Source organism: Heteronotia binoei, chromosome 5 (genome assembly GCF_032191835.1).
Source record: "Heteronotia binoei isolate CCM8104 ecotype False Entrance Well chromosome 5, APGP_CSIRO_Hbin_v1, whole genome shotgun sequence".
Taxonomy (NCBI): Eukaryota; Metazoa; Chordata; class Lepidosauria; order Squamata; family Gekkonidae; genus Heteronotia; species Heteronotia binoei.
In genome coordinates, this window is record NC_083227.1 from 39,059,965 (window position 1) to 39,073,386 (window position 13,422).

The 13,422-nt window shown below is 43.8% G+C and overlaps 1 protein-coding gene across 3 annotated transcripts in view; it reads left to right on the forward strand.

The window, feature by feature from the left end:
* ATAT1 (alpha tubulin acetyltransferase 1) overlaps positions 1–13,422 on the forward strand; it is a 32,129-nt gene that overhangs the window by 12,110 nt on the left and 6,597 nt on the right. For 2 of the 3 annotated variants that reach the window (XM_060239207.1, XM_060239208.1), the window contains exons 7-9: positions 1,865–1,910; positions 4,361–4,432; positions 5,590–5,809. In XM_060239207.1, the coding sequence (XP_060095190.1) occupies positions 1,865–1,910; positions 4,361–4,432; positions 5,590–5,809 (338 nt within the window). Of the gene's footprint in view, positions 1–1,864; positions 1,911–4,360; positions 4,433–5,589; positions 5,810–9,042; positions 9,521–13,422 lie in introns of those variants that run through there. The other variant, XM_060239209.1, reaches the window with a different exon arrangement.

Consider the following 13,422-nt stretch of genomic DNA (forward strand, 5'->3'; position numbering starts at 1 on the left):
TTGATGTCTTCGTTGTTGAAATGTATATTCAGTTCACTAGACTATCCTTGTGGGTATCCTTTACCTAATGCTGAATTTTGGAGAATATTTTTGATTCATTACATCCAGGGCTTTGTTTGTAGAAAAAGCTCAGCAGGAACTCATTTACATATTAGGCCACACCCCCTGACATCACCATTGTTTCTCATAGGGCTCTTTTGTAGAAAAAGCCCAGCGGGGGCTCATTTTCATATTAGGCCACACCCCCTGATGCCAAGCCAGCCGGAACTGTGTTCCTGTGCGTTCCTGCTCAAAAAAAGCCTTGATTACCTCCATTGATACATTTGGGAAATGGATTCTAGAGCTTATCAAATTGTGATATACCTAATGAGAGGATGTTGTGTTGTACCCTATGATCCAAAAGAATTTTTGGGCAATTTGAAGGACATTTTTTTTGGAAGATGATCTGGAGCTAGTGACATTAACTAAAATAGGTATTCTTGTTGTTGTTTTGGAATCTCCAAGACTAGCATTTTGTGCCTTTGTTAACTAAGTTAACATTATAGATGGCCAAAAGAAAAAACACAGCCAGAAGAAACAATGTTTGGAGAGGGATTTAATTTGTAGTATGTGGGCGTGCTCATTTTCTAGATAACGCTGAACCATAGTTGTCATTTTTTCTTTAACTCATTGAAACCCCTACTGGAGTTTAATCATTCATTGTTATGTCCTTGGTCACACTATTCACATGCTACGCTTCTCTGAGTGATTGCATGATTTAGAGGTCAGTATTACTTGGCGGAAAGAGGATAAAAACCCCCTACCTGTGTGAACTAAATCTTAGGCAGATGGGTTATAAATCTATTGGAAGGAAGACTAACTAACCTGCCTCAAAGGGTAGTAGTTGTGATGATAAAAATGGACACAAATACATATAAGCAGGGGTGGCCAACAGTAGCTCTCCAGATGTTTTTTTGCCTACAACTCCCATTAGCCCCAGGCAGCATGGCCAATGCCTGGGGCTGATGGGAGTTGTAGGCAAATAACATCTGGAGAGCTACTGTTGGCCACTCCTGCATATAAGCACACAAACAGGCAGGCTAATAAGAATTAATGAAGGAATGCCAAACAAACTAGTCTTCATTCACCCACTGGCGGAAGAAAACGACAGAGAGAGAGAGAGAGATGAGTCTCCCTGGCAAGAGAGTTTCAAAGGTGCGACTGAGAAGGCCCTTTCTTGGGTCACTACCTGTCTAACCGTACATGGTGGGAGCACCTGAAGACTTTTGTTGTTGTTGTTGTTGTTCAGTCGCACAGTCTGACTCTGCAACCCCATGGGCAAAGTCATGCCAGGCCCTCCTGTCTTCCACCATCCTCTGAAGTCTTGAAGGGTCTTAAAGGTCAATAAACTGGGCATGGAAGAAAATTGTGAGCCTTGTGTAGATGGAATAAGTTCAGGGCAACCATAGCTGTTATGACCAGGCCAGAAAATAGATGAACAAAGATTTCCCAGATTCTAGTCTGATCACTGTAGCCATTTCACCACACAAGTTATTGCCCCACTGCTAGAACTTCTTTAAATGGAAATGCCAGAGATTGAACCTGGAGTCTTGTTCCTGCCTAGCTTAGACTTTGCCAATGAGCTGTGGAACTTCCCCTTAAAAGGTACATTCCTTTTCTTTCCAGTTGAAGGGGCTTAAGCAAATCAGCAGATGAGCTGTGGAACAGGCAGTGTGATAGTTCCTTTGCTATTGGGAGTTCTAGTGGGCCTGTTTCTCTTGCATTGCAACCATGATTGGGTTTCAGAATTTTGCTATTTTTGTGCCTTGCAGGAAGTTAGGAACAGCTTGGAGATCTGTAGTCGATATTTTTTTTTCTCTTTCAGGTGAACAACTTTGTGATTTTCCATGGCTTTTTCAGCCACCGACATGGTGAGTGTGTGAGATGAGACTTCTTGCATGTTTATATTTGCATGAAGTTGTGCAATTCTGCATGGGATGCTTTAGGCACAGAGAGATCTTAAGTCCTTTGGTGGAATAGGCTGGATGTGATCTTTTCAGCATTCCAGTCTGCTTGTCCATAGGTATGTGCAAGAGGCAGGGGAGCTAGTACACAAACATGATATAGAACATGATCCATCTTGTAGTATCTGAGTGGTACACCATTCCTGGTTTTGCCACTGTTGTTGTGTTGAGGTCTGAATCCTAAGCAGCCCAGGATTCCAACTTCTTTGTTAGAGTCCTATTTTTGCATGGTGGACACCTAGCGCTCATATTTGCTGCTTATAGAGAACTGAATTGAACCTGTGTTGTATTTAGGCACATGGCTGCACACAGGACTTGGTTTCCCACTGTGGGCTGAATAAGAGATGGCATATTTAAATATTTTCTTGGTGGCCCAAGGTGGCTTACAAAATCAGTCAAGAACAATACAACACATGCAAAATGAAACCCTCCCTCAAAAAACCTGATGCCTGCAGTTTATACCCCGTTAAAAGCCCTGAGAAATTAAATTGCTTTGTAGCATCTCCTAAACATTCCTAAAAATACCCTCTCTGCCTCCTCAGGATGCTCATTCCACAAAGCAGGAGTCACAAAGGAAGAAGGCACAGGCTGGGGTTGATGCCAGGCTGAGGACTGTAATGGAAACAGCAAGTGGCAACACAGTATAGAACAGTGAAGAAAAATAAAAAACTGTGTATATAAGAAATAAATATATTCCAAAACTTATAGTCTCCATCTCAGTTTCTTAAACAATCAGAGATACCATATAACACAGTAGAATAGGGTTGCCAAGTCCCCAGCATTGTCCGACGGGAGACTTTTACGTGCGATGCAATGACATCACCTGGAGGTGACATCATTGCACCGGCGATGTCGCTTGTGGCCGCTCTAGCCGTTTGAGAGGGGGGGACTCTATGGTACCTATTGTACCATAGAGTGATGTCATCACACTGATGACATTGAGGGAGGTTCCCCCCGCTGGCCCAATGTGGGCTGGCGGGTTGGGAACCTTCCAGGCAGGGGAACCCCCGCCCGGACCGGGGGCTTGGCAGCCCTATAGTAGAAACAATTTCTTTCATAAGGGAAGGTCCCACTACAGAATTAAAACAGTCCTATTTCATAAGTGAAGTCCAAGTTCAGAAATACTTATAAAGCAATAAGTCTCTGCACATTTTCCATCAATCTCTGCGTGGAATCCAGCAATCCCCTATAGTAATTCGGCTCCAAAGGAAAGGTACTTCAGAAAGTAGAGGTACTCTTGGTACTCCTTACGTGTCAGTCGACTCCAGATGATGTTTCACATCAAAATGCTTTTTCTAGACCCATGCTGTTCTATAAAGTACAGCACTACTATTAATAACCAAATCAAGGATAACAATTTAAAAATACAACCATAACCAATCAGTCATACCTGTAATATTCACAATTTGACGTCAAGCAAAAATTCTTATTGCATTTCCATTACGCACAAGCAAAATATTCATCAACCCCAATCCTCCATTTTGATGAATATTGAGCTTGTTTCTAATGAAAATGCAATAAGAATTTTTGCTTGACGTCGAATTGTGAATATTACAGGTATGACTGATTGGTTATGGTTGTATTTTTAAATTTTTATTCTTGATTTGGTTACTAATAGTAGTGTTGTACTTTATAGAACAGCATGGGTCTAGAAAAAGCATTTTGATGTGAAATGTCGTCTGGAGTTGACTGACACGTAAGGAGTACCAGGAGTACCTCTACTTTCTGAAGTACCTTTCCTTTGGAGTCAAATTACTACAGGGGATTGTTGAATTCCACACAGAGATTGATGGAAAATGTGCAAAGACTTATTGCTTTATAAGTATTTCTGAACTTAGACTTAACTTATGAAATAGGACTGTTTTAATTCTGCAGTGGGACCTTCCCTTATGAAAGAAATTGTTTCTACTGTGTTATATGGTATCTCTGATTGTTTAACAAATTGACACGGAGACTATATGGCTGAGGACTCCAGCTGGCTTCTATAGATATATATACTCCTATAGAGAGACAGTCCTATAGATATGTGGGTCCTAGGCCATTAAAGGACATTAATTTTCTGATGCTGCATTTGTAATGAGGTCGAGTCCATGGACATCTGAAGAAGTGAGCAGTGACTCACAAAAGCTCATACCTTACCACAAATGTTTAGTCTAAAGTGCTACTGGAATCTTCCTTTTTTCCACCCCTCAGGCTTTTGTCCTTTTTATTTTATCCATCCAGTTTAGAGCATTGCTTGACTTTTGGGTGTTTGGAAGACCTTATATCCCAAGTCCTCAAAATGATGGCTGATATCTCTGTGGGCACCCTTTTGTACTAGAATATTCTAAGCGTTCTCTCTGTCTCTCTCCCTGTAGCTCCAGCAAGGAAGTTGCCTCCCAAGCGTCCGGAGGAAGATATAAAACCTTACTCCTTGTCAGATCGAGAGTGTAAGAGATTCATACCTGATGTATGCTTGAGATTGGGAAGTGGGCAGTTTCCTCGTAGAGGGAGATATAGCTAACCTGGCTCCATTTGAGAAGACTGCTTGTCAGTTCAGGGAAAAGAAGCCGTTTTCTTGCTGGAAGGCTGGTAGGTGGAGGTTCAGCACCCAGTTTGATCTACTTGTACAGGGAGGGATGGTGAGACAGAGAGAAGCTGTGAGTTGTTTCTGATTTCAGTAGTGGTGGACAGTGCCATTGAGTCACATCTGACTTACTGCAGCCCCGTAGGGTTTTCAAAGCAAGAGACAAACAGAAGTGATTTACCATTGCCTTACTTTGCATAACAAGAATAGGCTAGCCTGAGCCATTCAGGTTAGGACTTGATTTTTGTGGACCTTGTTCCAGTTTGTTTCTCCCTAAAGATCTGTTTAAAGTCTGATTTAAACTATAAGCCAGGGAGTGTGAGAAATGCTACTTTGGATCTGAAATGACACCTTTGTCAAGGTACTCTGAATTCTACTCCTTGATTTGGCAGGCTGCCTGCGTTTGGGAAATTTGAGCTGACATTTCCTAGAAGGTTTTTCATGTAGCAGGCAACAGGCTGTAGGAACGTAAAACAGTCTGTATTCAGAGGCTAACGATTCATTTACCCTTTCTGTATTGCTGTGAAAGTTCAAACATATTCCAGAGCTCAGACGACTGGCAAAAGGTAGCCCTCACATTCCAGGGTGGTCTGTGCTTGTGGAACATGCTTTCTTCAATGCTGGTCTCACTGTTAGCAGTCTGCACACGAAACTAACGTTGGAGAACATTAACATGGTAAGATTTCTTACCAAAAATCAGTGGTGGAGCTAAGAACATGTATGTAGTCTAGATAGATTGTGAGGTCGTTAACATTCAGATGATAGAATGTGGATAGTTTAAATGGTTGCTTTGTTAAGTGAAAAGCTCCATTTTGAAACTTCCAGGTATAGTCCTCCTCTTTCAAAAGAACCTAGGGCTGCCCGCAAGCATTTGTTCTTGTCCTTGGACTAGCAGTAGGTAAATTAAAAGGCAGAGGGTGGTGGTTGGGTTCCTGTGCTCGAATAAACATGGTAGACAACTTCTCTGCATCTGGGCACTACAGGACTTGCTTCTCTTTGGCCTCTTTCTCCACCTTGTAGTTCTCAAAGAAGAAGTTGAACCACCATGGCCGTTTAACCAGTCTTGCTCGCTGACCCGCTCTAGCAGCGTGGGGAACTCCCCGGTACGGGGCTGCCTCAAACCTTTCCTCAATGAGCAGGAGCTGCTGAAGAATTTGCGCCTCTGCCCCCCTCACTCGACTGCCCATCTCCTGATGAATGGGGAGCCTGGTAACCCTGCTTCACAGAGGCGGAGAACGAGGTACGTATGGATGTATGGGGGGGGGGGTCATCTCGGGGACCCAGCAGTAGATGGGAACAAGTGCTTCTGTCAGGTGTTGGTCCATCTTGGGAAGTAGCTAATGCCTAATCCTGAAGGACCAACAAGGTGGGAAGCTGGGAGATACCAAGTATCTGTGGTTTCCAGTACCTCATCTTGCCTGTTGGAGACTATTGCTGGCAGATTTTGTGTGCACTGAAAAGACACTGAAATTCCATGGAAGAACCAAATTCTGCAATCTGTGTAAAGGATGTGAGTGCGGATTTGCTTAATATTTTACATAGTTTGCCAGGTTTAGGAATGGGCAAGGAGCTGGGCGATAGATCGCCACCCCCTCAGACCTCTACAGATGTTGCTCTTAGTTTCACTGATTTTTAAGTTTTCAACAAGTGTTAGCTTGCATATTCTCAATAGGCAATATCTCAATAAATAAATAAATAAATCTTCACAGCCTAAGAGTTAGAGTCTTGCTTTTATATATATTCATTAAATGGATTCTCAAATGATTTCTGCTCTCAAGAACTCCATTCTGATGCCCTCCCCCCCGAACTGCTGCATAGGCATAGGGCCTGCATACTAGGAGAGGCTGTCTATGAGACTTCTGGGCATCTTGAAATGTTAGCCTGTGATCTTGAGATTTGGCATCAGTGGAGAGCTCAGTAGGGGGCAGCTTTGCCCACCTGTGAATCCAAAATGCAGTGCCATTCTCTTACCCAATAGCGTGCCATCCTAAATCCAGCAGTGCATCCAAAAACCATCTGGCAGGAATTGGTCTCTGACCCTAGGGATTACCCTAGAATGTGTAGCAAGCACTTACCCATTATAGCTGAGCTCAGTCTGCCCATTGGACAAATGGGACATTACAGCCATGGTTCTGCTCTTGCAGTGTGTTGTAGGTATTTATCTCATGGTTTGCTTCTGTTGGTCTTCTTGCTCCTGATCACAAGCAGCTGCTCATTGACTTAATCTGTTCACTAAGTCCAGGGAAGAAGGGGGAGAATTTCTTGGTTGCTAAGCAACCAGCCAACACTGTTCCCCATCACCTCTAGATCAGCCTAGCAGTTGGTGTCAGTGTGTCCTGTGGTTACCTAGCAACCATAGCATGCTTGGCAGTCTTGGGCAAGATGGAAAAAATGCCTTGGCTTGGATAGAAACCAGCGGACAGATGATGGGGGTGGGGAGCATGGTTGTGTCTGAGGAAGATGGGACAGAAAGCTCTTTTATGATTCCTGGTTGGTTTTCCTGTTTGCAGCGCATTGGTGGGTTCTGTAGCTAGAATTGGTGATGCAGGATATGTGTGCGGGTGGGAGCTATTTGCATGCAGAAGGTGAAAGGGGTCAGATTGATATCAGTTTTGGTCTGCTTGCTTTGCTGGATAAGATGAAACTTGATTAGTTCAAGCACCCGGAAAGGTGAGCTGCATGGCATATCTATGGAAGGCGTGGCATTGGTTTCGCATGTGTAGGTGGGGAGCTCTTCAGATCAGGACAGTAGCTTATGCCTGTTTTAAACAAAAGTCCAGGTTAACAGTGTGCATTGTTGTTCGGAAGAGTCCTGGATTATGCCCAAGTTGCAAAATGAGGTTCTTTTCGGCATGTTTATTTTTCTCTTTTGCATGTTTATGTCTTGGCTAGTGCTAGCAACCCCTTTTTGTTGCTTCCATTTGTATTTCTGTGTGAACTTGATCCAAACAATGTTGACTAGGATCTGAGGGGCCCAGGTCTGCCATGGTGGCTTGCTGGCAGACGTTGGGGCAGCACTCAGTCTCAACCTAACCTACATCACAGGTGGTAGATGTGAGCACAAATAGAAAACTGTGTTACTATGCCTCTTTGGGTCTCCGTATAGGCAGGGAAAGCACATTATAAATACCTAAATATTTTGTGTTTTGTGACTAGACGACTGCTGTATACACAGGTTTTGCCTGCTTGTGTTCAGATCTAGGAAAGTGACTTCCTCCTGTTCTCCCCACCACCACTCTAGGGTAATTCAGTGGGTAGGATCTTCTCCAACTGAGCCGCTTCCAAGGGCAGGGCTGGACACCCCACCCATGCCATCATCACGCAAACCCACTCATGCTGAGCTCTTTGGGCATTGGCTGTTGGGCCCAAGCTCGAGAGACCCCTTGGTCCTAAAGGAGAGGCTGTCGCCTTTGGAGAACTGCCTTTCCTTTAGGAGCTTTGGCCAGCAGAGAGAGAACCCAGAGAGCGGAGGTTGTCTGTGGGCGGATCAGCCCTGCTTTCAGGCTTTCTTCTCAGCTTGTGAGGACCACCCTACTGTTGCTGGGACAGAGGGCTGCAGAGGCCTTGGCATCATCATAGAATCCCTTTTGGCGTCTCTGTCTTCCAGTGCTGGGAAGACTGAGCAGGTAACTTGGCCAGTTCTGAAGAAGTGTAAGAGTGTTCCTGAGCCCCTTTCCTGAGGGCTTGCACAAGATGTGGCTCAGTCCAGGCTCAATGCAGCATCCTGCTATGGAGGGACTGCTGCCCTGTAACCACCTGGGCCTTCTAAGAGAGACATACTGGGAGCATGTGGTCTCAGAAGGGGTTGAGACACAGGAAATTCAAAGAAACATTAACACCTGTGAGTGCTACTGTGAAAAGGATGAAGCTAATGAATTGGGGGCCAGATAGGTCTGCCAGATATGTCTGAAGAACATAAGGACATAAGAGGAGCCGTGTTGGTTTAGGCCAGTGGCCCATCTAGTCCAACACTGCGTCACACAGCGGCCCAAACTCAGGTGCTATCAGGAGGCCCACCATCAGTGGGGCCAAAACTCCGGAACCCCCAAGCACTGAGAAACACTGCCCCAGACATAGTGTTCCCTCTGTTCCCTGTGGCTAATAGCCACTTATGGACCTCTGCTCCATATGTTTATCCAGTTCCCCTCTTGAAGCTGTAATTTTGTAACATCTGCTCATGTCTTTGCTTTGGCTCTTTAGGCCTCACTGCTCTGCTTCTGCTTTTAGGACAGCTCCCTTTCCCTCCCTTGTTATATGTATATCCTGTATGCTGTAAGAGTGAACCTCATTCTGGATGCTACTGTGTCCGGGGTACCAGTTTCCATTGGCGTTCTTGTTCTCAGGAGAGAGGTAGCTTTGTTAGCATCTTAAATGTGATTGATGTTTGCCCTGGCCATCTTGGATCTAATTGCTCTTTCTTTCTCTTTTTATCCCCATCCTTTCCTTCTCTTCTCCCACCCCCCTTCCCTGAAGCTCCCTGAACCGCTCTGAAAACAGCCATTGATCGCCATTCTCTGCTGTGTCTCCCCAACTGCTGGTCCTCCACCTGTGTCTTGAGATCTTTCTGACATCAAGACTTGGTTTTACATCCAACTTCTTCTTTTTTATATGCTTTATGGGTAGAACCTGTAAGAATGTGAGCTTATTTATATAGCATCAGTTGGTTTTTTTCTCTCTCGTCTTGGTTTGATTGCACTTTTTTATGCCATAAGAAACGAAACCGTTTAGTTTAGAGGAGCAGATCCTACTGCTTATCTTCTTACGTTTTAAATTATTATTCAGCTCCAAAGTGATCAGAGGTTTACACGCAGGGGACTTATCGGAGATCCAGGCAGGCATTCTATCCTGTATTGCTCCATGTGATCCACTGCCTGTTGCCATAGAGACTTACCTTGTTCCCTCAGTGGATGCTTTCCTCTAACTGTCTTGGATCCAGAAAGCCACTGCCATCTTTCTTCAAATTATCATTTAGTTTTAGAAGATTTTTTTTTTTGAGTGACATTAAGAGAACAGTTATCAGGGTGGTAACTGAAAACAAAAAATCCCTCCTGTTGGTGCTGGATCCTTTCTCAGGCATGTTGACTTGAACTGCCTCTTGTGGTAGATTTCATGATCCCCTTAAAGGAAGCATTTGATAAACAAGTCACTATTACATTTTTACCACTGGGAGAGGGGACTTTGGATTGTTTGCCTTCTGTACCAAAATGTCTTGGCCATTCTCTTTCTTTTGTGATTTCCACCCCACTCCCCTAAACTGAGGACAAAAGGTTATTCCAGAGAGCCAAGAGGCACTGGGGACTGTGGAGTTGATCCCTCTGTTGTCTCTAGTAAACAGGTTTTGTAGGGTTTCAGAAACCTGTTTGACCAGAGGACAGAAGACAAGTGGCTATTCCCCCTTCCCTGGGGTAGCAGTGCCTATTATAACTTTCACTAAAATGTCTCTAGGCTTTGAATGACTACAAGGTAGAGTAAATGAGTCTTTGATTTTGCTGATCACCGGTATAGAAAAGTGAGCCTACTGTAGACTGTCTGTTGGTTACTGGAGATGGGGTTAGTGGATCTCTTCAGTGTCTTGGTTTGGTGAGGGGGATGTGAAATAGACATCCTGTAGATTAAGTAGAGTGGAAAGCAAGAGATGTGCTGATTTTGGTTGGTAGTCTGGATTGAGTCCATTTGTGCGTGTACTTCCTATGCAGAGTCACTCCAATCTAAGCTGTTTGAAAATAATGAACTTAATACAGGAATAACACTGTGTAGGAATAAACAGTTTTACCTGCTTATATCGGAGTCTGAAAGAGGAGGTGGACATGGCTTATGGATTTTACAATGGTCACAAAAGATCAGGGGTGGATGGGGAATCACAGTTTTTTCCCGCAAGGAGGCCAAGGAAGATAAATTATTTTATAAAACATTCTGTTTAAAAAATGTCCATGCACATGTTATGAGCTGAACTTTTTAGAGAAGCAGGCAAAGAGACCAGAAGGTTCTTGGAATATATGAAACACTTTAAAAATCATATATAAAAAGTAAGGTGACTAAATTAAGCCTGATTTTAAAATTTTGAATGTAATGCAAACATGCTGAAGTTAATAGGTAGAGAGCCTAGTCATGCAGGTTCACTCAGAAGCAAATCCCACTGTGTTGAGTGGCACTGCTTCCCAAGTGCCAGTTTGGTATAGTGGTGAAGTGTGCAGACTCTTATTTGATTCCCCACTCCTTCCACATGCAGCTGCTGTGTGACCTTGTGTCAGTCACCATTCTTTCAGAGCTCTCTCAGCCCCACCTACCTCACAGGGTGTCTGTTGTGGCTGAGGAAGGGAAAGGAGATTGTAAGCTGCTCTGAGACTCCAAGCGAAGGGCAGGTTATAAATCCAGTCTTTTCTTCTCTTCTTCTATAGGACTGTAGCTGTAATACATTAAAACTGAGTCCCTGCCTCCTTATCAGATATATTGTGTTAGTTCATGTATATTGTTGAACCATGGTTTGGTGTTTCTATGACCGAATCTCAAAGCTTGTGTATCCCCTGCCTTCTGCTCACTCTGGTTCAATTAGTAGCATCCTGTTGGCCACAAGCTGTAGCTTTCCATTAAGTCAGGACTGGGAAACCATGGTTTGCGCTCTCCCTCTGCAACCAGGATTGCAACGCAGCTTCTGCGGTTGGTTTGTGTGGCAAATAGAAACCACCCTTTGCAAGTGCTGATGTTACAGCAGACGGTGCTTTGTTCTAAGCAGAAACTTCGCAGTCAGAGGAAGCAGCTGAGAAAGTTATTAACTGGAACATGCCAGGGCAACAATCTGAGTGTGTGAGGTTATGTAAGGCTAAACTTTGGTTAAGTATCACATGTGAACCGATTCACAGAATTAAAACTTGATTTCTACATAAAAGAATGCACCGTGGACAGAAATTATTTCACAATTCTTCCTCAAGCCCATACAAATTTTGTAGAGCAAACAGCATGGGCAGTATTAGTTGTAAGCAGTGTTCCCTCTAAGTAGAGTTAGCATGATCATAGATTTTTAGCCTCCAGCTCACACATTTTTATCTTAGCTCAGGAAAAATGGCCCCAGAGCAAACTAATTTATGCAGTAGCTCACAAAGCAGAATTTTTGCTCACAAGGCTCTTCAGCTTAGAGGGAACATTGGTTGCAAGCTGTATTTAAAGCAATGATGAAGGACATGTTTGGGAAGTTCAAGGCTTTGAAAGTCAGTGTCTTCACCCCCCACCAAGGAAGAGACATTCAAATAGAGAGGAGGGGAGAACAAAGTCATAAGGCTCTTTGTAAAACCTTACAGTCCCTCAGGCTTAGCTCAAAGAAGGCCATTGCTCAAAACATGTGCATATTGGACATCATGTAGATGGGATGCTTCCCAGTCCAGTTTGGCGTCTTCTGAAATCCTTCTGTTTAAATGGCATGTTCCACACTCCAATTGCCAGTGAGTACAGTATTGCCAGTTTCACCCACCTGTCCACATTTAAAAAGTCAAGAGCCCATGTCAAACAGGGCCATGGCCAGATGTCCTTGTGGAGAGGATGAATCTAGTTCCAACCCCCAAGCTGGTTTTTTTTTTAAGCTCTTGAGAAATTTAGTGGCTATCTCTTTAGATGTTTGACCGTTTACTCTAGATGGATAGCTGTGTGGGTCTGTAGCAATAAATAGGAGTCTGGAGGTACCAGTTCTTAAGGTGCTGCCGGCCTCCTGCTTTACTAATGTAATCTGTCTCTGAAATGGGTCCCATCTCCCTTTGCTTTATGGTGTGCCAATTGTACCGTCTTTAGTGTTTGGGTGTAGTTCTGTCTGTAGTATGTCTCAGTGAGTGCCTCTGGTTGAGGCTGTTGAATGTTTGGCTTGTCACTTGAAAGGATGTGCCTGTGGTGATAAATAATGCCTACAGCAGTTGCCTTCAAGTTCCTGACACAGGCAAAGTCTTGGTAAGGCTTTCAAGAGCCAGCAGAAACAGAAGTGGAAAGGTTGTTTTTGTTGTTTTTTCCCCCTTTTCAGCTCTGAGAGTGAAAATGGGCAGGCTTAGGGGGATTAAGGAGGATCTTGAATTTGGGATTCAGTAATGAATGCCAGGGTTTGGTTCCTTTGGAGTGGGAATTGGTCTGTGGTGGTAAGGAGTTGGGAGTCAGGCTGATAACACAGAATTTAACAGGCAAGGCTGTGTATGTGTTCAAATAAAGATCACATTTGTGCCAAGGTAGCTTGCAGTTTGTGCCAGGAGAAGCTGTGGCTTTTCAGTTATGCTCATATGCTAGTTACTAGGAAAAGCAAGGGTATATGAGAGCTGCTGAGGTGTTGTGAGTAGATTAGACTAGGACTGTGGAGAGCAGGGTTCAAATTCCCACTCCACCTTGAAAGTCATGAGGTGATTTTGGGCCAGTCGCTACCTCTAAGCCTAATATACCTCACAAGAATTGTTGTGAAAATTGATTTTAAAGAGTGCCGGTGAGGAGAGAACCTGTGTGTGCCACTCTGGGAGGAAGAGTTGGATCAAAATGTAGACTTATAATGGAAACTACTATAACGTATTGAGGCATTGTTTTTTGACCATTGATTCCTGACTTTTCGCTAGGTGACACTCAACACTTATTTTTTCAATGAAAGCTCATTCTCAAGATAAGAATGGAACTGGTATCAAATCCCGTACTTGTCTGGTGAAATCTCAGAATCACGGTGCAAACGCAAGCCCTGTGCACAAAGCATTGGTTGACACTACTTCTTTTGTGCTTGAGAACAACTACTTAGAGAGGCATTGGAGGTTGCTCCTCTGCTGATATGTTTGAACAACTGCCTGTTTAATGTGCCAACTGTTGCCCTTTCTGATCTGTGGTTCTATCAAAATGGAGTGG